Source organism: Stenella coeruleoalba, assembly GCF_951394435.1.
Source record: "Stenella coeruleoalba genome assembly, chromosome: 5".
Classification (NCBI taxonomy): domain Eukaryota; kingdom Metazoa; phylum Chordata; class Mammalia; order Artiodactyla; family Delphinidae; genus Stenella; species Stenella coeruleoalba.
In genome coordinates, this window is record NC_137150.1 from 143,002,766 (window position 1) to 143,027,140 (window position 24,375).

General features: G+C 56.4%; 1 protein-coding gene across 1 annotated transcript; it reads right to left on the reverse strand.

Moving 5' to 3' along the window:
* Positions 1 to 6,791: 6,791 nt before the first annotated feature.
* Positions 6,792 to 23,980, reverse strand: PTTG1IP (PTTG1 interacting protein). The gene is made up of 6 exons (XM_079922541.1): positions 23,775 to 23,980; positions 17,049 to 17,101; positions 15,296 to 15,404; positions 11,099 to 11,273; positions 10,334 to 10,380; positions 6,792 to 8,588 (listed from the first exon to the last, which is right to left on the reverse strand). Exons 1-6 carry the CDS (start codon positions 23,872 to 23,874, stop codon positions 8,542 to 8,544), a joined length of 531 nt encoding a protein of 176 aa, XP_079778667.1. The 5' UTR covers positions 23,875 to 23,980; the 3' UTR covers positions 6,792 to 8,541.
* Between the last annotated feature and the right edge of the window lie 395 nt (positions 23,981 to 24,375).

The window sequence follows — 24,375 nt, forward strand, 5'->3', positions numbered from 1 at the left end:
CAGTGGAAGAGAAGATTATAAAATGGAAGGTAGGTCAGAAGAAAACAGAAGCAGAGGGAGAGGATTGTCCCAAGGATAGGAGAAATAGCTTTCAAACCACTGCAAGAACAATGCAGCAACAAAACTCAACCAATCTGACAACGTCATAAAAACAGATTAAAGGAAACAATAGAAATAACAGAAGACATTTATGTAGCACTTATGTGACCTGCACTCTCATACCTTCATACACATTAATGGAAGGAGGTAGGTACCATTATTGTACCATTTCACAGATATGGAAGCTGAGGCACAAGTTTCACATCCAAGTTTACCTGGTTACTAAAAGCAGCAGAGCAAGGATTCAAGCAAAGGAAATTATACCAGCTCTACAACAAGAAAGTAGAATAGAGCATACAAAAAATAAGATAGTAAGAATAAGTAGGGCTTCCCTGGTGGTGCAGTGGCTAAGAATCTTCCTGCCAATGCAAGGGACACGGGTTCGAGCCCTGGTCTGGGAAGATCCCACATGCCACGGAGCAACTAAGCCCGTGCACCACAACTACTGAGCCTGTGCTCTAGAGCCTGTGAGCCACAACTACTGAGCCCGTGTGCCACAACTACTGAAGCCTGCGAGCCTAGAGCCCTTGCTCCGCAACAAGAGAAGCCACCGCAATGAGAAGCCCGCGCACCACAACGAAGAGTAGCCCCGCTCGCCGCAACTAGAGAAAGCCCATGCGCAGCAACGAAGACCCAACGCAGCCAAAAAACAATCAATAAAAATAAATAAATTTTAAAAAAAAGACTTTGCCTTTAAAAAAAAAAAGAATAAGTAAAGACCAGCAATCATACTAGATATGTATGGATTAAATTGTTCTATTTAAGGACAGTGGCTCCCTACGTGGGTCAAAAAGATACAACTATGTTTTCTTCTACTGTAGAGAAAGGGTAAAAATAAAAGGCAAAAATGCTATAGCTTATAACAGTTTTCATATCAGATGAAATACATTTCAAACTGCAAAGCATTAAATGGACAATGAGAGATATATTACATTAGGAATGGGTCCATGCCACCAAGAGGCAGGTAGAAAAATGCAAATAGGGTCTCACTCTGTTTTTTTGATGTTTAACAGCTGACATCTTTAAAGCCTCATCCCTGCCTCTTTTCTTTCTTCCCCACATCTTAGCACGCAGACAAACACTAGGCGCTGCCTCCTTTGGTATCGGTGGGAAATTCAAACCACTCAAGCACCTGCCCATGCAGAAACCCTCACCAGGGCCCCGCCCTCGCACAACAGAAGCCCCAAGTGCATCTCCTTTCCTGGCTCTCAAGCCACTTTCAGGCCAGCTTGGGAGGCCTGCACTGCTCTCCCTAGAAAGCCGCCTTATGTGAGGGGTGAACATTTCCATACCCTCTTGGGGTGTGCGCGCGCGCGTGCATGTGTTGTCACCAGTCTTGACAACTGGACCAAATTTTGGGTGAGGTTCCCTCTTCTTTCTGAAAGGTGTCACAATGGCAAACACTCAGTAAGCATATAGAAGATCTGCATAACATAATAAGCTCATGAAAACGCACAGAGAGAAAGAATTTGGAAACCAATGAAAAACTTATGTAATATTTTTAATCACCTGTGGAATATTTACAAAGTTTGAGCACATATTAGGTCTTTAAGAAAACCGCATTAAATTGTAAGAAGCAAAATCATACAGAGGGAGAGTTCTGCCTAGGATGTAGAAAGCTGGAATGCTCATTACCGCCGTCTAAAGACAAGAAAAGCTGGACAACCTCAAAATCGCTTTTCCTAAACCTATCAGAAAGCTGGGATTTCGGCTTCCTTGTCTTTTAAGTTTTGGGTCCTCTCCCTAATCTGCCTGCTATTATTAAGCTTTCAGAGTCTCAGACAGTTGCTTGCTTTGTCTTGTCCACACCAGAACTCTCTCCATTTTTGAAGGTTTTCTGAGTATAGAAATCTGACCTTAGGGACTTCCCTGGTGGTGCAGAGGTTAAGAATCCACCTGCCAATGCAGGGGACATGGGTTTGATCCCTGGTCTGGGGAGATCCCACATGCCTCAGAGCTACTGAGCCCACTTGCTGCAACTACTGAAGCCCGCCTGCCAAGAGCCTGTGCTCTGCAGCAAGAGAAGCCACCGCAATGAGAAGCCCGCGTGCAGCAACGAAGACCCAACCCAGCCAAAAATAAATTAAAAATTCGAAAAAAAAAGAAAGAAATCTGAGCTTAAAGCCTTTAAATGTATCATTTCACTGTCCTTAGACGATATCTGGCTTTCAGTAAGTAATTACAAGACACAAAAAAGAAGGACAAACCCCCCCACAATCAAGACATGAAAATCAACAGAACCAGACTCAGATGTGACTCAAGTGCTGGGATTGTCTGACAGGATTTACGTTAAGGCTCTAGTGGGAAAGATAACATGAAGAAAAGGGCGGGGAGACTTTCAGCACCGAGATGGAGACTCTGAGGAAGAGGCCAGTGGAAACGCTGGAAGTAAAAACGGGGTAACGGAGATGAAGAATGCCTTCAACAGGCTCACGAGTAGACTCAGCACAGATGAGGAGAGAATCATGAGCTTCAAGATAAGACCGTGGAAATTACCCAGACTAAACAAAGAGGAAAGGTGGACCCCAACCTGCCAACAGAGCAGAGCAAATGGAAGCCCTGGAATAATTTCCACTGGTCTAACACATGTGTAATTGGAGTCACAGGAGGAGAGGAGAGAGTGGGCAGGAGAAATGTTGGAAACAATAATGGCTACAAATTTTCTAAAAATAAAGAAACCATAGCACAGATCCAAATTCAGAAGGATTTAAAGATATACATTTAATAATATATATAATAAATATACAAAAGGCACAACAAGACACATCATATTCAAGTGATGAAAACCAAAGACAAGGAAAACACCTTGAAGGTAGAGGGGAAAAAAAGACACAGTACATGCGCAGGAACAAGGATCAGAATCACAGAACACGTGGTGCAGAAACGATGCAAGCTGAAGACGATGAGGACAAAGACGTGCTTCCTCTACACACACGAAGCTCAGGTCTCTATACTCAGCGAACCAGCCTTCAGAAGCCAAGGAGAGACTTCTGGTGTGGACAGGACACAACCCTCCAAGGCCTCTGAAAGGGCAGTCATAGCAGGCAGCTTAGAGAGCAGACCCCAAACTTAAAAGACCTGACGGGGTGACTTTCCAAGTGTTCCTCCTCTTTCATCGGCCAGCTTCGACCAGAGGTCGACCCCAGTGTGGGATTACATACCAGTGCAGGTGTCAAAACCTCCAAGAGAAAGCCTCTCTCTCTGGCCAGAGGAAAGGAGACCCTGTGAGCCAAAGCATGCGAGTGAACCCAGGTTTTGGTTGGTTGGTTTGGTTGGCTGGTCTTGTGTTTTTTACTCACCGGATCCTGTCCTGAAGAGACCCCGATCCTGGAGCTGCACTGTGGCCGTAGGCCAGGCACCCCACACCTCAGGAGAAAACCCATCCCTCTGGCCACAGAAACCGGGAAAAGGGGTCCTGTGATCCAGAGAGTGTCGGGGGTCCTTCATTTTATCCCTCTTCCCTCCCTGCCTGGCCCTCAGGCAGCCCCAGTCACACGACCCCACCGGCCCCTCCCCTAGGCAGGCGGGGCCCCTCCGCTGACCTCCTCCGGGCCCCAAAGAAGGGTCAGAGGTCCACACATCTACCTGAAGGTTGTGGGTCCTCACCAGCTATATTGGCAGGGTCTGGGAACATCGTAGAAACAGAGCTCACACCTGCCAGGCCAGGGAGATGATGCACAAGCCTGACTGGGCTGAAGGTGCCTCCGTGAGAGCCGCCCCAGGAGGCGGGGATGGCGTCACCAGTCTGGCTAATGGAAACGTGGGCACCACCGGCATCCGACCGCTTAGAATAACGAATGTCCCTGGCGTTCTAGAGCAACCTTCCTGACGTCCCTAGACCAGCACCATCCACATCTGCTGGAAACATGTTACAAGTGCACACTCTGGGGCCCCTCCCAGACCCACTGGCTCACAATTTCGGGGGTGGGGCCCCGCCACCTGGGTTTTATGAGCCTTCCAGGGGGTTCCGACGCAGCTCAAGCTTGAGAACCCCTGGTGGACAGTGGTGCTGCTCAGATGGGACACGGTAGACAAATCGTCAGGGAATTCTGACTCAGCAGGTCCTGGGTAGGGACTGACATTCTGCAGGCCTACTGAGCTCCCAGCTGATGCCCGTCCACTAAAACTCGGGCCACATCACGAGGAGCGAGCCTCGAGGGCAGTGATTCTCAGCCCTGGCTGTGCACTAGAATCACTTGGAGATGTTGGGGAAAAAACCACCTGTGAAATGAGACCCATGAGATGAGTGTGGCTGGGAGTGTGGCCTGGCACTGGCGAGCGCAGTGAACAGCCGAGGCGCAGGCCCGCTGCTGCGGAGGAAAGGCCTGGGCTCCCAGAAACGGGGGTGTTGGTGGGCCTATTACGTGAGCCTGCGCACCTCCCCTCCAGCTGAGCTCAGGACACTCCCTGCATAGAGTCATGGAGAAATGCACGGGCAAAGTGCCCCCGTGGCTGTCCTCTGCGGACCGGGGAGGCTGCCATGGAGCAGGGTCACCCGATCTCCCTGGGGATGAGGGGTCCCGGCGTGGTGGTACCAGATGTCAGTGCTTAACACTAGAGACAGACGCAGAGCAAATGATCATGGAAGGAGAGGAATCAGAATTTTTTGAACCGATGGCAGGGACCCTGGGAATGAAACCGATGCACAGCTGCTACACTAGCAGGCAGGATAACTCTAGGTCTTCTGGTCAAGCCCCAGCCCGTCACCGTAACGGGGATGCCCGGCTCTTCCCAGCAGCTGCCAGGACTGGTGAGGAAGGACCCTGCAGTTCAGCCCCAGGTGAGACCAGCAAGTGGCGCTCAGGGCTTCCTCAGAGGGACCGATGACCGTTTTCAAGGGTCACTGTGTCCTGGAGCAAAGGAAAGCCCCTGACCCTCAGGGGTTACTACACACCAGCTTTGAAGAGGCCCGGTCAGCCACTGAGGTCCACTGGCCAGAGTGGGCTTGTGGAGGCCGGATGAGAATGGGTCTCACCCCGAGTCTAGCTCACCGGGGGCCCGTGGGAACCAGAGGCCCAGAACGCGTAGCGGGGACACGCACACTTAGCGCCCTATGGAGTCTCCCCACTTGTGCTCGGGGCCGGAGTGGAGGCCATGCCGTAGAAAGGCCCCGCGGAGCCCCACCCCCTGCTGCGGGAGGTGGCCCAGAGGGAGTGCTGCAGGTCAGGGACCCCCGAAGCTCAATCGCAAGGCTTCCGGCCTGTGACTAGCTGGACTGTGTCCCCCCAAGTTCACAAGCCAGGGCCCTAGTCCCAGCACCTCAGAATGTGCAGAATCTGGAGAGAGGACCTTTAATGAGTTACTGAAGTTAACACGAGGTCGCTGGGTGGGTCCTAATCCAACCTGACCGGGTCCTTACGAGGAGAGACGAGGACACAGACACACACGGGATGAGCACGCGGGAACACGGGGAGGGGACGGCTGTCCACATGCCCAGGAGAGAGGCCTCGGGAGGGACAGCCCTGCGACCCCTGGGCCTTGGACTCCCAGCCTCCAAACTGTGAGACGGTCGATACATGTCTGTTGTTTAAGCCCCGAGTCTGCGGTGCTTGTCATGGTGACCTGAGCAGATACCCCACGGCCCACTGAACCCCCTCTGTGGCTGTTACAGAGCACGGGTCCTGAAGAGCGGCTGGGGGTCACAGCCAGGGCCCTGGGGTCGCAGATCCTGGCACCCAGGCTTTGCTTTCTTCTCCCGACCCCGCCGGCCGAGGTCGCCAGCCGGCGGGTGCCTGCGCGGGCTGGGAGAGCAGAGCGCCTCCATGCTGACCTCGGCCGGGCGACCTTCTGGTGCGGTCACCCGCAGCGCACTCCGACATCCCTGGAGGAGGTGGGCCTGGTGCAGCCCAGATGCTCAATTAGGACCGGCGTGGGCCAGGGTGGGGGAGGAAGCGGCCCCAGCTCAGGACACATGACCCTGGTGCCCCCCTCGGGGAGGGGAGAGGGGCGGGAACGTGGAGTCGGGGTCACCAGGGCCTGGGGTAGCCTGAGCAGGGGGAGGGGAGGGAGCTGGCCCGGCTCTGAGGCCGGACCCTCGGCCACCACGCTCTGGAACCCAGGACCACGGGGTCAGAGTCGCCGAGCAGGCAGGCTCCTCACGGGCTGGCACAACCTGTCCGTCCCTTGGGTAGGGGGCGCCTGGACCCTCCTGGGAAAGGGGCCGGCTCCCCCAAGCAGCCACCCGGCCTCGCTCCCACCACGGTTTCCCTTCCCTAGAAGGCGGGTCCTGGGCGTGGATCGTTGCACCTCCTCCCGGGGGCGGCCAGAGGGGCCAGCAGTGCCCGCCGCCCCCTTCCAGTCACCGTCAGCAGCCCTGTCACTGAAGGCAAGCTCCCGTGCCCAACGCACAGTGAGGCCAAGCCAACCAGAACACTGCAGTTTGGCGCAGAGAAGGGCCCCGCGAGGAGACGGGTGGCTCGGGCTCAAAACACCCCTGGGCCTTAGGGTGGGAGATGCCTGCTGCCGGTCACTTGCTTCAAACAGGAGAGCCAGGGACTCCGAGCTCACAGGTACAGCTGCTTCCCCTGGAGCTCTCTGGACCTGATCCCAGCGCTGCAGGGGTGCTAGGAGGGGGGCTGCTCATTCACACCCATGGGTGCAGAAGCCCGTCTTTACCCAGACAGTCCCACGGTCCTCACTCCCCAAGCAGTCACGTCCACACCGCCCAGAAATGACACACAAGGAACGCAAAGCACTGTCAACAAAAGCGTGTATTAATCTGCTGATTGGAAACTGGTTAAAGAGTAAGGCACTCAGGCTTACGGTCTCCGTGAGGTTACGGTTTCTGGCTGCTCTTAGTACCATTTCAGAAGCCCATGACTACAGTGTCGCTCCCGGGCGGGCTCCGCGCCGTGTGGGAGGACGGCGCCCGCTCTAACGCCTCGCAGACTCGCACTCACAACCCGGCTCTGCTTTCAGCTCGGCAGCCTCAGGTCCAGAGAGTGACTTTACATCCACACGAGCTACCGTGTTAATACAAAGTTCACTGAAGTCTATCACAAAGTTTCTTTTATGAACAAACAGTAGAAAGTAAAAATTTGCAAACTGTTATAAAATACTTAGGAATGTTTCATAATACTTTCATTGCTATCAAATGCCCAAGAAACCAGAGAAATAAGACTAAAGAGTTTGTTAAAGGTTGTTTGTGAAACTTAAAGGTAAGACTGTTAAATCAAACAGATCTGTGTAGCTAACAAGGCACGTGCAACCGTTTAATGACACGTCCTTTGATCACTGGGTCCGCGTGAACTCACTCACTTCACGTGCTTGTTCACCCGCCTCCCCAAAGCTCAATGGTTTTCACATTCAAAGCAATTTGGCAACTAGGACTATTTTCAGATTTAAGAAAGGCTGTTCACGGTGACTCCACGGTCTGCTGTCCCTGCCAGGAAGCGCTCAGACCATTTACTGCAGTCACGCGTCTTGATCTGGAAGAAAAGGAACCACCACGTGTGGCCATGGAAGGAAGTTCCCAGAACACGGCCGAGACAAAGGAGCAGAGGCCGGAGCTCAGGTTGTCGGCCAAGCAGGACAGCCACCAGCGTCTGTCGTGCGCGGAGATTCCATCAGCGGCCCCGTGGAGCCTGGCCAGTGCAGGCCCCTGCTCGCCGGGGGCGGACCTGTGGTCACCCAAGAGCCCTAGGTGACCGTCGCAGATGGCAGGGCAGGTCTGATTCAGGAGACTCTGCCCCTGGGGCCTGAGGCCTGTGGTCAGCGGGGCGGGAACGGCAGGCGGAGCCTCTTAGACACGCCCCCCTGCCAGCCACACACCAGCACCTGACCGACTACTGCCCTTCAGAGAGGTTTTATAATTCCAACTTTTACTGGAAAAATATCTTGATGTTCCAGTAAAGAGACACACTAAAAAGTCATCCCATAAGTGGCCTGAACTTTGACAGTAAAGCTTTTTGGTGGAATCTTTTAGGTGGGAGAATAAAATCCAAGAATTCTTAAAAAAAGAAAAGAAGACATAAGGTGAGTTTAACTACCACTCAGTGCTATTCGGTATAGTCAAGGTCAGAAAGCAAACCCTCGTCCAACTGCGTCCTGTACCCTGATGTCAACGGCACGTCGTCTGTGCTTTTCTGGGGAAATGACAGGGGCTGGGGGGTGGCCCCAAGACGGACTGCAGACGCCCCACTTCCTGCGCGTGGAGCTGCGCGGGCCCGGATGCAGGGAGATGGTCTGCACTGGCTCGCAGACGGAGCAGAGGCCAGGGATGTGCAGTTTCCTCCCCAAATGAACAACAGAAAAGCCCTGACAGTCATAATGTCTCAAGTGACTAAATACAGAAATCAGAGAAGAGGGAACAGAAGCTCCCAGGCCTGGGCCTGGAGGGCAGCTTCCCTCCCCAGGGTCAGAGGCGGATGGGGCAGCGGGTCCCTGCTGACCCACAGCCCGAGGAAAGGCGTGGAGACCGCTTGCCGTGCCACGAAGTGCGTCTCAGTTGTTCTCGAATCTAGCATATGGGTTTTCTTCTCTAAACAAACCTGAAAACAAAACGGGCCTGATTAGAAATGCACTCAGCCAACAGGAAACGAGGGTCAGAAAGCAGCACGCGGTGTCTTATATGAAGATTTACTGCGGCCAAAAGGAAGCTGGGTATGCTAATAGGCAGGTTCAAACACTACCCTTCACCTTTTCGTGAACGTCACACCACAGGTGACTTGAAAACTGAAGTGGAATTTATTGGAAACAGTATTTCTAAGAAACACATCCTAAGAAATAGACTTGTTTGCTGATTCTCTCAAAGGGAAATAAGAAATTTAAAGCCACCGTTTCTTCCCTCAGTGGTTGACTAAATTATACAGAAGAAAACAAAACAAAACCACCTTACTTTAGATATTCTTATAAATGCTGATTGATTTTCAGAATTAAGGCCACACACAGAAGGTGACCGTCAGTTTACCTGCGAAGGAGCTAAGCGCCCAGAGACTCGGCGTTTCTCTCTGCATCGTGGAAACGCACCCGCCCCCCTCTTTACACACCTGGGCTGCACACGCAACTCTCCGGAGCCACTGCAACAAGTCTCCTTACCGCAGGGTTTGGGGGGTGGGGGACAGTGGGGGAAAGCTAAGGGTGGGGGGAGAACGCCCTTCTGTCAGAGCAACAGAGCGAGCTCAGCCTGCGGGGGGAAGCGCTCAGCCTGGGGGTGGGGCGGAGCGCACAGCTGGTTTTGGGTAAAAAACTATCACGTGCCAAATACCGAATACTAGCAGTCTTGTTAAGGCCCAGCTCCGGCTCTATTTCTAGTTTAGAGGGAAAACACACAGAAACTGCTTTGTGATAAAGAAACCAAAGGCCTTCTAACGTCAAGAGACGGGTTCGTCTGCGGTGCATTTGGTGTTCATAGGGCCAAGCACCTCCCTCCCCCTCCCACCAGCAGCTCGAAGGTTCCCCACAGCTGAGGCTTCCTTCCAAAGTCCAGGCCACTCAAAGGGCTTTACACAAAGGGCACAAGAGAATTCTATCAGTGCAATTAAAGGGCAACTGACCAGCTCCAAGACAGGAACACAGGGAATCCGTGACTGTTCCAGAAAAGGCCTCGTGCAGGCCGAGCAGAGCAAAGGTCCAGGATCCCATCACGACCTGTGCTACGTTGTGTGTGTGTGTGTGTGTGTGTGTACACGCACACGAGCACACAACCATCTCGTCTTTTATTTACATTAATGTTAAAATCAGATTTCAAAAAGCTTTCCATGATTTCCAAATTTCGTCGGAAACCAAGTGCCAGGGAGCAGAAAACACCAGTGATATCGGTGGTTTGAAAATCAGTACAGAGCCAGCTAAACACAGAAGCAGGTTCAGTGCTGTCAAACACCGAAAACATAGTCCCCCACTGAAAACCTCACCAAAAAAAGGCCCAGAACAGAGCCTGGACACAGCTCCCGGGAAACAAGCGGTCCAAGGCCTCAGTGTGGCTACTGCTGACTCGGTCAGGAGGCGGGCCAGGAGCAACTCCAGCACAAGGGAGAAGGCGGGCAAAGCCCCGCAGGTAAGGGACTCACCCCACCGCAGGGCAAACAAGTCCACAAGGCGGCAAAGGGCGACAGCACTTCACCAGCAAGCAGGGGCCAGGAAGGCCGGCAGAGGCAGAGCGCGCGCGGGCCTCGTCTTACGGGCACTGCTCCCAGTGCAGCCCACACCCTATAGCAGAGCCCGCCGGGCGCTGGGCGCAGCCAAGACGGCCAGGCCAGCTCCTGCCGACGGAAATGCAGAGCCAGGCGATTCTCACCGTATTTCTTCCTGATCTCATCATGTCTCGACTTCATCTCTGCTCTCCTAGAAAACACAGAAATCCCTTTCAGCAGCAAATTACAGTGTACATTTCGTGTGTGTGTGTGTGTGTGTGTGTGTGTGTGTGTGTGTGTGGCCGGGGCCCCTGCAGTGGAAGCGCAGAGCTCTAACCACTGGACCGCCAGGGAAGTCCCCACAGTGTAATGCCAACAGCTGTGCCTTTCACTCCATTGTGGCCTCTGGGAGCCAGAGCCGGGTGGTGGCGGCTCTGATGTGGCCACAGCCACGCTCCCACCGGGACAGGCAGGGTGCTGAGCACGGACCCCTTCATTTCAAGGAAAGCAATTCCAACACCCCGTACTGTGACTGAAGACATTTTTTCCGTATGAAAACAAGCCAATCAGCAAAGACCTTACGCTTGGTTCTGAGGATGGTTAGGAGCTCGCAGGAGCCTCGGCCCGGCCGCTGTGGGCTGACAAGCCCCCAGCCCCCCTGCGCACATGCCTCGGACAGACAGGAGACCCCAGGCAGAAGCCTTCCTCCTGCTGAGCCCCCGTGGGCTCAGAACCAGACGGGCCTCCAGAGGCCTCGCCGGCCCTGCCCCAAAGTCCCAGCTGGTGGCCACCGGCCAGGTCCCTGCCACGCGGCTTCCCACCCTCCACGCCACCACCGAGAAGCCCCCTCGGACGCCCGACACGGTCCTGACTTTCCCACGTGGAGAAAGCTGGGACCGAGTAACGGCCCCCGGGCCGCGGGGCCTCACCGCTCCTCCTGGCGGACCCGGCGCTCCTCTCGCTCCCGAGCAGCCCTCTCCTCGCTCTTGTCCGGCCGCCGGCTCCGCCTCCTCCCGCAGCAGCAGAAGCAGCAGCAGCAGGCGACGCCCAGGAGCAGGGCGCCCCCAAGCACCGACAGGGCAATGATCAGGGCCTCGAAGTTCACTGCCAATGCAAAGGCGCACAGTCAGGGCCCCGCTCGCGGCCACGCCTCCTCCTCGGCAGGCGGGGGGGGGGGGGGGGGGGGGGGGGGGCCGCGGGGGGGGCCTGCGGCGGGGGCCTGCGGCGGGGGGACAACGGACGGACGACGACGCCCCCGCCTTCCTCCAGCCTGCTTCTGTGACTTAGTCACCATTTCCATCAACCTGAAGCAACAGGTAGCTTTTCTCATCACCTGATGCTGAAAGGCTGTTTCCAACCTGAGAAAAGTTAACAAAACCAGGAAGAAAGAGAAGCTCCGCAGTGCACTCAGCTGCTACAACACTTGAAACTCAATCTCACGCAATCAGACGCTAAGCCCGACCGGCTTCCGTGATTATCTAAGTCAAAGACCAGAGCCTCCCATCTGCTGCCAACAGGACACACGCCTGCCCGCCGGGCAGGGCACCAGCTGGAGCTGCGGCCCCGGCCAACGCCCAGGGGCTGGAGAACGGTGACTGTGATTTCCTGTCCAGACCAAACGCACTCAGAACAAGTTGCAATTCTTTCCAACTTCTCTTGAGGATTTACAAATTAAAACCAGTCAGTCGGTACTTTTCCACTCCATTCAAGCCAGAGCCTACCACAGGACAGGCTGACACCTTCCAGTTAGCACCACCCCGCCCCGCCCTGGACAGCAGTGCGACCATCACAGGACGGCCTCCTGCCGCACAGAGCTCAGAGCTCGTAAGCTCGGGTGCCACTGGTCTCTTGGTTGGGGGGAGGTGGGGTGGGCTGGGGTCTGGAAGGTGAGAGCTCTTCCTCGGGTCGGGGAGGGAGACACCAGTGCCCCGGTGCCCCCAGCCCCCCTCAGGCTGCCAGTGTGACAGCACTCGCTCTGCCTTCTGAGCTTTGAACCATGTGGTTTTTCCTCCTCTGACCTGTTCTGGAAGTGCCAGAATTGCAAGATACAGTAGTAACGGGAGACCGCCACAAGCAGGTGGCGTAACTTTTTGACTAGAGAACTCGAGAACAATCAACTTTATTTTTATTTACTTTTTAAAATAAATTTATTTATTTTATTTATTTATTTTTGGCTGCGTTGGGTCTTCGTCGCTACACGTGGACTTTCTCTACTTGCGGCGAGCAGGGGCTACTCTTCATTGTGGTGTGCGGGCTTCTCATTGTGGTGGCTTCTCTTTACTGTGGAGCATGGGATCTAGGCGCACGGGCTTCAGTAGTTGTGGTGCACAGGCTCAGTAGTTGTGGTGCACAGGATTAGTTGCCCCGCTGCATGTGGGATCTTGCCGGACCAGGGATTGAACCCGTGTCCCCTATGTTGGCAGGTGGATTCTCAACCACTGTGCCACCCGGGAAGCCCCGAGAACAATCAACTTTAAAAACCGACGAGGGGCTTTCCTGGTGGCACAGTGGTTGAGAATCCGCCTCCCAATGCAGGGGATGTGGTTTTGATTCCTGGTCAGAGAACTAGATCCCACATGCTGCAGCTAAGAGTCTGCATGCCACAACTCTGGAGCCTGCGAGCCACAACTAAGGAGCCAGTGAGCCGCCACTAAGGAGCCTGCCTGCCACAACTAAGACCCAGTGCCACCAAAATAAATAAATAAAATAAAATTTAAAAGAAACCAAGAAAAAACAAAAACCCATGAGACCAGTCAGACCGCTGGCTCTAAAATACACCTGCCCCACAAGAGCTTTCCTGATTAGCAGCTAAACCCAGTTATAAAACAGAACAGGAATTCCACCACGATGGGAAGCTGAACTATGGGCTTACTTCCGGAAATCTACTCTAGGACGTACTAGACCTGAACAGAGAGAGAACCTGTTCCCAGACAAGGGTTCAGACGGTAAAGACCTTGCTGTTCTCCACCTGAACGTGTGTGTGTTTTTGTTTGTTTTTTGGCTGAGCTGTGCAGCATGTGGGATCTTAGTTCCCCGACCAGGGACTGAACCCAGGTCCCCCGCAGTAGAAGTGCAGAGTCTTAACCACTGAACCACCATGGAAGTCCCCTGAACGCATATATTTAAGGTCGTTACAATCACAACCCCAATTTTGCCTAGAACTGGTTAAGATGATTCTACAGTTACTTGTAAGAATAAAAGCACCTGTGGCACAGGGCTGAGGTAGTGTGAGGTGCTGCCCCGACGGGGTGGACCGCAAGGCCCCACCCGCTCGGCTCCCGGGGACGAGGCCCCAGCTCCCTGCAGGCCCGAGGAATAAACCCGACGAGGCCAGCGCACCTTCTCTCAGGAGCCGGGGTACCGCACCCTCCTGTTACTACAAAGTCTGCCCCCAGCGCCCCTGCTCACCCCCCGAGAGCCCGTGTGCCCTGATGCTGCCTGGAGCGGCATCAACGGGGGCAGCCACGCTTGAGAACCGTGTGGCCCACCGACTAAGGCTAGACGTGAAAGGGGTGCCAGTCAGCAGTGTGCCCCTGAGCGCACGCCCAGGGCGGTGCGTGTCTGTGTCCAGCCCACGCGGGAGCACACGGCAGCCCGCACACAGCCCGGTGTCCACCAGTGCACCGCAGCGGTCGCCCACGGTGTCCTGAGGGATAGGCGAGCGCTGGACGTGGTCTGTGTGTGTTGCTGAGTGGCGATAACCTGCAGACTCACGTGAAAATTCGCTGAGTACACGGGCATTTGTATATGCACAAGTGTACACGCATGTGTGCACGCATGTGTCTGTACTTGCACGTGTGTACGTGTGTGTGTCCTCTGGAGTCCAGGGCCCGGAGAGAGGGAGCGAGGGCTCACGTGTGCACTGTGTTAGAGTCATGCTTCAGTTTAAAAGCATTTTAACAGTTAAGGTCCCAGATGCTGATGGTTGGTTCCCTGGTGCGGGAGCCATCTCTGCGGAACAGATGGGGAGGGAAGGTTCCACGGAGGAGGCGGCCGCCAACATGGAAGCAGACGGCCGTGTGGCCCAAGGAGCCTTTCTGGAGCGAGGGCGATAGAGGGAACGGCCAGCTGGGGGGACGTGAGGGGTGTGCCTGCACACGTACACGCACCCACACACACACTCCCACAGACACAACCTGCTGGGCTCCCTGGGTTTCAGCTGGTGAAGTCAGAAGTGAGTCGTTTCAGACGGAGGCTGACAGATTCTGAGATGGAAATCAATTCGAAAAAAGACAGATGAAACAGATCATCACAATTCTCTGCAAGAGCACTGGCTCCTATGACCTGTAGCCAGGGGCCTCCCGATGGCCCCAAACCAGAAGCCATAAAGGGAAGGATTAATAAGCCCAACTCATGAAAATGAGCTCCACGTGGCCACACACACCACAAACCAACCTAAAAGGCCACCTAGGAAACAACCTGGGTCTCACCTAGGGATCACTTCCCTTGGAGAAAGAGCAGGGGCAGGGTTAGGGTTAGGGTTAGGGTTAGGGTTAGGGAACGGATACGGTTTAGGGTACAGGTTATGGTACGACAACAGTTTAGGGTTAGCGTACGTGTGAGGGCATGGGTTAGTGTTAGCGTACGGGTTAGGATTAGGGGATGGGTTAGGGTAAGGCTTCGGGTTAGGGTTAGAGTTAGGGTTAGGGGACGGGGACAGTTTAGGTACCGGTTAGTGTACGACAACGGCTTAGGGTTAGCGTACGTGTTAGAGTACGGGTTAGTGTTAGTGTATGGGTTAGGATTAGGGTACGGGCTAGGGTAAGGCTTCCAGTAAGGGTTAGGGTTAGGGTTAGGGAATGGGTACGGTTTAGGGTGCAGGTTAGGGTACGACAACGGATTAGGGTTAGGGTATGTGTTAGGGTATGGGTTAGGGTACGACACTGAGACAGGTGCTGACACGCCACCCGCGTGGCCCCGGGACGTGGGGAGATGCCTGCAGAGCACAGCCAAGGCCGTGGCCTTCAGGCCAGCCTCCAGACCCGGACCGGCCACTTTCCCAGACGCCACCGCTCTCACCGGCCTCCCCCACCTCCCCACTCCTGGCAGCTTACATTAACTGAGCACAACCAGAATTTTCAAAACGGCACTGGTTTTGCAAGAAGCCAATGAGAACAGCGACTTACCCCAGCACACGCCCCAGCGCGCAGAGCTCAGCTTGCAGAGAGAGCTGGGCGGCAGGATTTTGGTCACCGGGTAGTCCAAGCACGCCTTGTCAGTGTTGCACCAAAGACACTGCAAGAGGCAATGACAGGGCATCAGACGCGTAAATGCTGAAGGGCCAGCCCCACTGGCCACACTGCTGTCCCCCCTCGGCCCCCTTGCTGGTCCCCGCCCGGGGCCTCTGCGTGGCCTGCTCCCCTCGCCCGGATGCTGCCCTCCCTTCTAACACCCAGAGCATCCAGGCGTCAGCCGCCTGCAGGAGGGAGCGAGCCAGGCATGGCTGGAGTGGTGTCCGCCCACGGTTATCACCCTGTAAAGATGCTAATTTGATCTCTAGGACTGAACCAAGCGGTCTGTCTTATTGCTGGCTGTCTTAAAGATGATTCTACTAGAGCACAAGGGCATCCGTCCAGAACCGCAGAGCTGGAGAAAACCTGGCAGGTGTGCCCGAGTCCCTGGAATGCACGGCAGAGACCTGGCCAGCACACCAGCCGAGGGGCCCAGAGCCGGGCAGGCACTGGCACAGATGTGAGGTTTGGGTCAACCTAACAACCCGCCCAGGTCAGGACGTTCAGGATGTTTTCAAGCTTGAAGGTAAAGATTTTACTAAGTTTTTTTTCTTTGAAGTTTTAACAGGATGGAAAGTCACGGTATGTTTTGGTCCCAAGTTAGGGTGAAAATCTGTTACAGAGAAATGTTTTAGTGAAACCTGGGGTCCCAGGGCCACTGACACAGTGTCCACTTTGGTGTCTTGTGCTCAAAATGACAGACAGCAGGGAGGCCCTCTTCGTTTCGGCCGTTTCAGAGTAACTTCCGTTTCAGCGGTTCTTTCCTGGCTTAACGACTTCTGGGAAGTCCACCATTTTCAAACAGCTCAAGTTTGAAACAGCTGATTTTCCATTTTTGCGTGGCAGCTTCACCGAAAGCCACGAGCTCACTGGGAGGGTAAGTTCTCTTTGTCCTGGTGTCGTGGCTGTTTGTCACTCGTTGTTAGATTAATGAGGCACACGCACGTGGTGAGCAACGCAGGGGTGCCGGCAGATCCTTCCGGAAGCCCGTGTGCATTAAGGATTCGCACGCAGCGGGCTCTGCCCTGGCTTTCATCTGCACTTCTGACCTCACCTGTCTGGGTTCAGAGCGGGGGTCAGGCCTTCAGAGGAGGTGTGCACCCTGCTGTGGTCTGGGCACCCCCGAACCCCACACAAGGAGGGCGAGCACGGGCACTCCAGCTCGAGGCCCCCTCAGCACTGCGAGAGCCCGGCGGGGGCCGGGAGGGCTCCGAGCACACCTGCCGCATCTCAGGGTCCGTCTGTAAGACAAGAGGCCTCCAAGGTGGAGTGAGCCCCGTGGGAAAGCCCTGGGCACAGGTCAACAGTCGCTGACGAGGGGCTAAACGTGCTCCCGCCTCCCTGGCCCCCACCCTGCCGCCGGGCACCTCTGCTCAGGCCTGCGGGCACCAGGGGCTCACACAAGTTCCGGGCTGTGTGAAACGTACGTGCTTTATTTCAGGAGTGGAAGGAGCACGTGAACAGCACTCAAGTGGCGTGTGCAGCTTTCACCAGACGCTTTAATATGCCTGAGAAAGGCTGCTAAGAGCCGTCATGAAAAATACCTCCACAAACCCCAGACCACAGAGCCCGGAACACACACAAGCAGCCCTGGAGCCAGAGGCAGCGGGTCTGCTTCTGGATCACATGCTGACCCTGTGCTACTTACAGAGACATTCTTCAGGCACTCTTCACAGGTTCTGTTTGTGTTCTGAGAACAACCTGCAGGGCAAAGAACAAACATCACTGAGAATCCTGCGGCGGCGGCCACGCGGGGAGGGTGGGCAAGTGACGCTCAGAGCCCGGAAAAGGCGGCCCCCCCCGCGCCAAGCCTTCAGGCACGCAGACTGGGCCTCTACAGGCAGGGCCCTGGGAGGACACACAAGCAGCACACGTGTGGTCCTGACCCCAGGGGTCTCCCGGGAGAGAAGACGGCGCCGCCCAGCAAGGCCAACGCCTGCGTCTCACCTGCATGGTCACACACCACTGACTGTCTAGTCAGCAGACACCCTGCAACCAGAGGCCACAGCGATGCCAGGCCAGACTCAAGCCAGGCCGTGGCCCCCTCGCTGGTCCCAACCCTGCGGAGCACCCCCTGCACCCCCAGGCACTCTTCACCGCACAGGTGCTACGGGAAAGGCTCAAACCCCGAGCAGCTGACAGCTCTGGAACGCAAGCTAAGCAGAAGCGAAGAGGTGGTGTACGAATAAAGGATTCCAGTCCACCATCAAGCAGCCGCTCTTCACTCCACGCCGCCCCTCAAGACACGCACACACTTGGAAGAGGCCTGAGCACATCCCATCAGCCACCAGGAAAGGCACGTGAGAATCGCAGTCAGGCCCCACTTCACACCCACCAGAACGGCTGCATTACAAAGACTGACAATGCTAATGGTGGTGAGGACGGGGCGGGCGGGCTCAGCGGCTCAAAAACAAACACGTGCTCCTCCGAGACTTGGCAATTCCACTCTCAGTCTCGTACCCAAGACAAACCAGAACACACGTGCACAGGGACACATGCACAGGGAGACATGCACAGGGGGCTGATGGCAACTTTATGTATAGAACAGCTGAGAGCTGAAAATGGCCCAGATGTCCAGGCGCCCCGCATGCCCCTCGGCCTCCCCACTGGTCCTGAGAGCTTCCAGGTGGCTCCCTGGCCAGGGCCTCTGCGCGGCCTGCTCCTCTTGCCTGGATGGAGGACCCGACCCTCCCCGGGACCACCTCCTCCTAACACGCTGTACCCAAGGGGCAAGGGGACAGAGGTTGTTGGAGGATGGACAGGGAAACTAAACTGGTCCAGTCCTACAGTGGGACACTCTTCAGCCCTAAAAAGAAGTCTACGTCACACACGATGACTCTACAAATCACGTGCGTTGGGGGAAGCCTCCCGCAAAGGCCCGCGGCGCAGGGCTCGGGGACGGGTGAGACTCCTCCTCGGGGGCCGGGTGGGGGGGAAGGATGGGCTGGCTGGGGCCCCAAGCTCCTGGAGAGGCCTGTTCTGAGGCTTGCAGGAGGTCAGGGTCTCACAGGTGTAACTCACTGGATGGCACACGTAGGATTCCTGCACTTCACTGTATGTAAACTTGATCTCAAAAGAAGGAGGTGAACGCTGAGCTCTTAGTGATGAGGTGCACGAGGAGGAGGTGGGGGCGTGCGTGGCTGTAACTTCAAAATGCGACAGACCTGGTGGTGGGCGGAGGGCCGCTCACTGCCCAGGTCTCCCAACTTCCCTCTACTTTCCAAGGTTTTCCTAATAAAATGCAGGGCAAAGAGCTTTAGCTTTAAGTCGTTTGCTAAGCAGGACTCACGCAGTAACTGCTGCTGTGAAATAGCTGGAGAGTTCGTCTATTCAACAGCCTTCCACGCTCCATTCTTAAAAACCAAAATCCTCTTTTATCTGAAACGAAAGCCCCTTCTGTGACAACACGCCGTTCTGCGCAGTCCCCATGAAGCAGCACCCTCCGCAGAGCCTCCAGCGGCCTGCTGCTGGGCTCGCGTTCAGCCGACCCTCAACTGCGTTACTCCCTCAGCCCCAGGAAGCTGGAGCCAGAAGCGGCCCCTGAAATACCTCCATTCTCAGAGGACTGCCGAGAGGGGCCCCGGGGCCCTGTGGACCAGCAGGAGGGAACGGCCTCACTCACAAGCCGGATTCGCAGTTCTGTCCACCAAGGGGCTGAGAGAGGACGGCACACATGTTGCCAGGTCTTTGGTCTCCAGCCACTGTCCCCACTAAAAGGAAACGGGCAGAACAATAACGCCACAACCGGGGCAGAGAAAGGACAACACCGGCCTTGGACAGCTTGCAAAGCCAGAAAGTGGCACAAGGACCCAGAAGCCAGCGTGGAGGGGGTCCTCCTTGCCAAAGTGGCACAACTTAACGTCAGAGTGAATGACAGTAATGGACTCTCACCTCCTGAACGCCCATGATTTCACACGGACACAGAATAAACACAGGGAAGGACAGCTAGCCAAGAGTCTCCGTCCCAGTAAACAGGGACACCAAGACCACTGCGCCGTTTGCGGAGGAACAAGGTGTTACGTACGCTGTCAGAGCACCCCCCGCCCCGGCTTAATTATACCTGTGAATGGAAAATGGCACCTGAAAAATGATCGGAGATATCACCAAGACAACCTGTGACAAGAACGGCACAAAGTGACAGCAGGTGCCTCTGAGGGGTGCAGGAAGGACAGTCACCCAGTGGCTGAATCCCCCCGAGATGCACCCGAATCAAATCAGAGGAAACCAGGCAGGACCACAAAGGGCCTCTGAGCACAAGGACAGGCTGAGGAGCTACTCCAGGGGAACAGAGGCTGAGAGACATGACACCCAAAAGCAACACGCCAGCCGGGGTCAGAGGACCGAGGACGCTACTGAGGTAACTGGTGATCTGTGTGCACAGTCGTGTGTTAAATCAAGGGTCCGGGATCGTACCAATGGTCACTGTGCAGACTTGACCGTCACGTTCCGGCTATGCCCTTCTTAGGAGATGCACCCTGGTGAATTTAGGGTAAATGGCCACATCACAACTTGCTCTCAAACGGTTTGGTGACAAGAGTAACAGGCAGCGACTTCCCTGGTGGTCCACTGGTTAAGACTCAGCGCTTTCACTGCAGTGGCCCGGGTTCAATCCCTGGTCAGGGAAGGAAGATCCCACAGGCCGCCAGGCACGGCCAAAAGAAACAGAAGCACGCAGACACAGACAAGGAGCAGCAAAGCAAATATGGCGAAGGCTGGAAGAGCAGAAAGGACTCAGGAGTTCACTGGACCATTTACTCCTTCAACTGTTTCTCTAAAGCGCCGGGCAGGGAGGTGTGGCGGGGACCGCACGGCGCCTACCACACCCACTCTCGAGTCCTTCTGAAGCACCGTGAGAGAGGCCCCGGGCAGCAGGTGCTACAGCATGGGAACTTCTTCTCAGCCCTCTCCAATTTAAAAGTCTGTGTGGTAACTGGTCTTGCGTGAACTAACCTAACCGACATCGGCTCCAAGATACACACCATAAACCGGTCCACCCTGGGGTCTCTGGGTCACGGGCCAGATGAGTCAACAGAGAGGCCTGGGAGGGGAAGGGCCAAGGAGACAGCCTCGCCCTTCTCCTGCTCCCGGCAACGCCAAGGTTCAACAGCCCTCCCAAAGTCAGTTCAGAGCCGAGACAAGGTAGTTCCCTCCTCGCCCTTGAAAACACCAGGGTGTTTTTTGTAGTAAGACAGGGAAATACGTTAACCATTTGCAGCTGCTTCAGAGACTGGGCGTCAGCAGTCACTCACTGCATCTTATCTCATCCCGGAAACAGAAAACTTTGTGCTGAAAGCCAGAGACATGTAAACATCTGGCCTGAGTTTCCGAGGTCTAACGCTGAACGTCACTGTCCTGACTTTGGAAGGCCCGTGGCCGGGACTCTTCAGCTTGGACTCCCCTTACCAATGACTAGAGAACCTTAAGTCTCATGCTCTTGGGAAACTAAGTTAAAACAAAAAAGGTTCTCCGGACACACTAACCCGTGATACATTTGAGTTCCTTCCTAAACTGCTTAAGCACAAAAGGACACACTAGTGTGTGTAAAGAGGGATGTTGTAAAGAAACAAGGAAGTGAGTCAGTATATTTACTGTGGAACACAACAGGCCAGAGGGCTGCCTGCGTTCGGCAGCGCCCTCAGCAGTGGAAAAGCCCCAGAACCGGGCACTATGGCCATGCCGCATGGTGACAGGGCACAGGGTGCCCGCGCGGTCAATTTCACGTGAGAAACGAGGCAGAAAGTTCACCTAGACAAAAAGTCCTGGCTGTCCCACCGCCTCAGCAGAAAAGGGGGAGTGAGGAGGGCAGAGGGCAAAGGCTCGGACCCGTGCACACACCCCATGCCCCGCAACCTGCCTGGAAGCCCCCGTTCTCTGCAGCAAGACCGCTGTAAGAAGCCCCCGCCCCCAGCTACCCCGGCCACCACCAGCTCCTCCGGACCCCTCTGTTTAGGACAAGACTGAGGTCCCTTTAGGGGCTGCCTTCCCTCTAGATGTAAAGGTGAAACTCTGGGGTGGAGTCTGACCCCACACCCAATTAAAGCGGGGTCCAAAGCCCATGAAACTTCTTTAATTCAATGAACTTCCCTCTGAAGATCTTCAACACCTTGTCGGTTCCTAACGTCTCCCCACCACCCAAGTGCACAGTAAAGACAGACGTTAGACGTGGCTGGGTTTGGACCGGTATGATGCTCTGTGATGGTTAATTTTATCTGTCAGACTGGCTGGGCTAAGGGACACCCAGAGAGCTGGTAAAACACTTTGTTTGTTTCCTTCTTTTTTTAAGATTTTTTTTTTTCTTTTCCTTTTTTGTGGCCCTGCCGTGCAGCATGCAGGATCTTAGTTCCCCAACCAGGGGTGGAACCCGAGCCCCCGGCAATGGAAGCGCAGAGTCCTAACCACTAGACTGCCAGGGAATTCCCAAAACACTCTTTCTGGTAGTGGCCGTGAGGGTGTTTCCAGAAGAGACGAGCATGAGTTGGTGGACGGGTGAAAGCACCTGGCCCTCTCCAAGGTGGGTGGGCATCACCTAACCAACTGAGGGCCCGAACAGAACAGAAAGGCAAGGAAGGAGGAGTCTGCTCTTTGTGTGAGAGCTGAGACGTCCACCTCCCCCTGCCCTTGGGCCTTCAGGCGTAGACTGGGCCGTATCCCCCGGGCTCCCCACTGCCTGGCCTTGAGGTGTGGCCTGCGCTACACGCCAGCTCTCCCGGAAAGCAGACGGCAGCTCATGGGGCTCCTCCGCCCCTCGGTCACGTGATCCAGTCCCTCATAATGACTCTTTCTCTATAGCTACGTATATCCTGTTGGTTCTGTTTCTCTAGAGTGATTTTTCCTAATACACACAGCATCCTTGCGAGGAAAACAAAGTCTCTTAAATAGCGTAGTCACATTCCTACAGCATGACAAGTGGTAAAGTCTCACAGCAAGCCCGGGCTCCGTGTGGCTAGAAGAAGAGCCGCTTTTCTCCTGAAATACTAGGATTAGAGTCCAGTTTCACTCCCAAACTGTCACAGGACATGCCCACGCAACCCACAGGAGTCTCTGCCCTTAAGTCCAGGGCGAGGGCAGGGTGAAAAGCTGGCAGTCAAACACACCTGGGGCGCTTCCTGACACACCCACTTCAACAATACACACCCGGCGGCCACCAAGGAGAGGTTCTCGGGCGACTGAGGACGCTTGGCTCTCAGCCACCCAGTTTGGTAAAAAGCACTCGCACCACACTTGTGCTGAACGCGCCACCTGGGCCGGAAGTTCCCTATTCTGTGTCACTCGACTCTGCATTAACGAACAGTATCACAAACGTACACACAAGTACGCTTAGGAGGCGATGAGAAAAAACTCAAGTAGTCCTGCCCTGGAACCGACACCCCACGAGGTCACAGAGAGGAAAGGCGCTTTGCTGTGCTAAACAGAAGGTACCGGAGCCGCAGCTAACTGGCGCTGAGAAAAGCCCCGGCCCCTCAGGCTGACCCAGGTCGGTTAGGCCACCGGCCCAAGGCTCGATTCCCCACACTAGCGACCACGCGGGGATGCCACACACAGCAGCCAGATCAAACGCTCCCAAGATCCCCAGCGGCCTGCAGACCACCTACAGGAAGCCACCCTCCAGCACCAGCGCTTCTGGAACTGCTGGGCCCTTAGGTCATGCACTCCCCTCACCACCACCCCCTGACTCTCATCTGCCGTTTCCTGGTCAGGCCCCCCAGGAACTCGTCGCCTCCACTTGCCGGTCACCACCGTGGGCCCGGCACCTGGCACAGGTAGTTACTGAGGACAGGCGGGATCGCCTAGCAAGGCCGCCCACCTGCCCACGCAGCGCGGGCCTGCAGAGCCCAGGAACCAGCGGCAGGGCGGGCTCAGCCCAAGCACCGGCCGCTATCCCTGGAGCTCCTCGGAGGGGCTTACTCCGCACGGTGGCGGGTGTAGGGGCGGCATACAGGCCTCCCCGAAGCGAGCAGGGCCCCCAACACACCAGCCGCGCCTGCACAAGGGCCCGGCCCCTGGACTCCGGCCGCCGACCCGCTGTGGGACAAGCGAGCTTCCCAGCTCTGCTTTCGACCCCGAGTCCACACCCGAGACGGCTCTTTCCGAGGGTCGTGGCGCCGCTGCGCTCGGCCAGGCCGACGCCGCGGTCCCGGACCACCCCGCATGCTGAGCCAGGACAAAGGGCCGGCCCACCGCCGTCCCCGAGCCCCGCCGCCCCAGGCTGCGGACCGACACTCGGGTGGCCCCCCGGCCGCAGACCGCGCGAGCCCAGAGCAGCGACCCAGAGCGGCTGCGACCCCCGGCCTTCCGCACCCCTTGACCCCGACACCGCACCCCGCCGCCCCGCACCCCCGGCCCCCCCGCCCCCGAGCCCGCCGGCTGCCCTCACCCTGCGCGGCGGCCGCCGGGAGGAGCAGCAGGAACAGCGCGGCGCCGCCGAGGGCCAGTCCCCAGCGCGGAGTCGGCCCGCGGACCCTGCCGGACGCCATGGCGGCTGCGACCCCGCCAGTCAGTCGTCGTCCTCGTCTGCCGGACGCGCAGCACCTCGGACCCCGGCCAGGCGCCTCCGCCCGGAAGGGCCGCGCTCCGGCGGTGGGCGGGGCGGCGGACGGGCCAGTGCGGAACAGGGGCCCGCCCCGCGCCGCTCGCGGTCCCGCCTCCCGGCGCGCGGATCAGTGCGCCTGCGCGGCGGGAAGGGGGCGGGCCGCGGGGGGCCGCTGAGGCTCAGTGCGCTTGCGCGGTTGGGAGGGGTGCTACGCGACCTTGACCCTAAAGGGGTGGAGGAGCGCTCAGCGAGTGGACGGGAGGCCTTGCTTTCTGGCTTGGTCCCGCGGGCCTCGCAGAGCCAGCACGCTGGGGCCCTGACCCCCGCCCGGAAGACCTCCGACCCGGAGGTCACCTCCCCCGAGTCGGGGCTCGGGCCGCGGGGAGGGAGCGGGCGGGCGGAGGCCGGCGCCTGGGAGGTCTGCTGGACCCCGGCCCCGGACAGC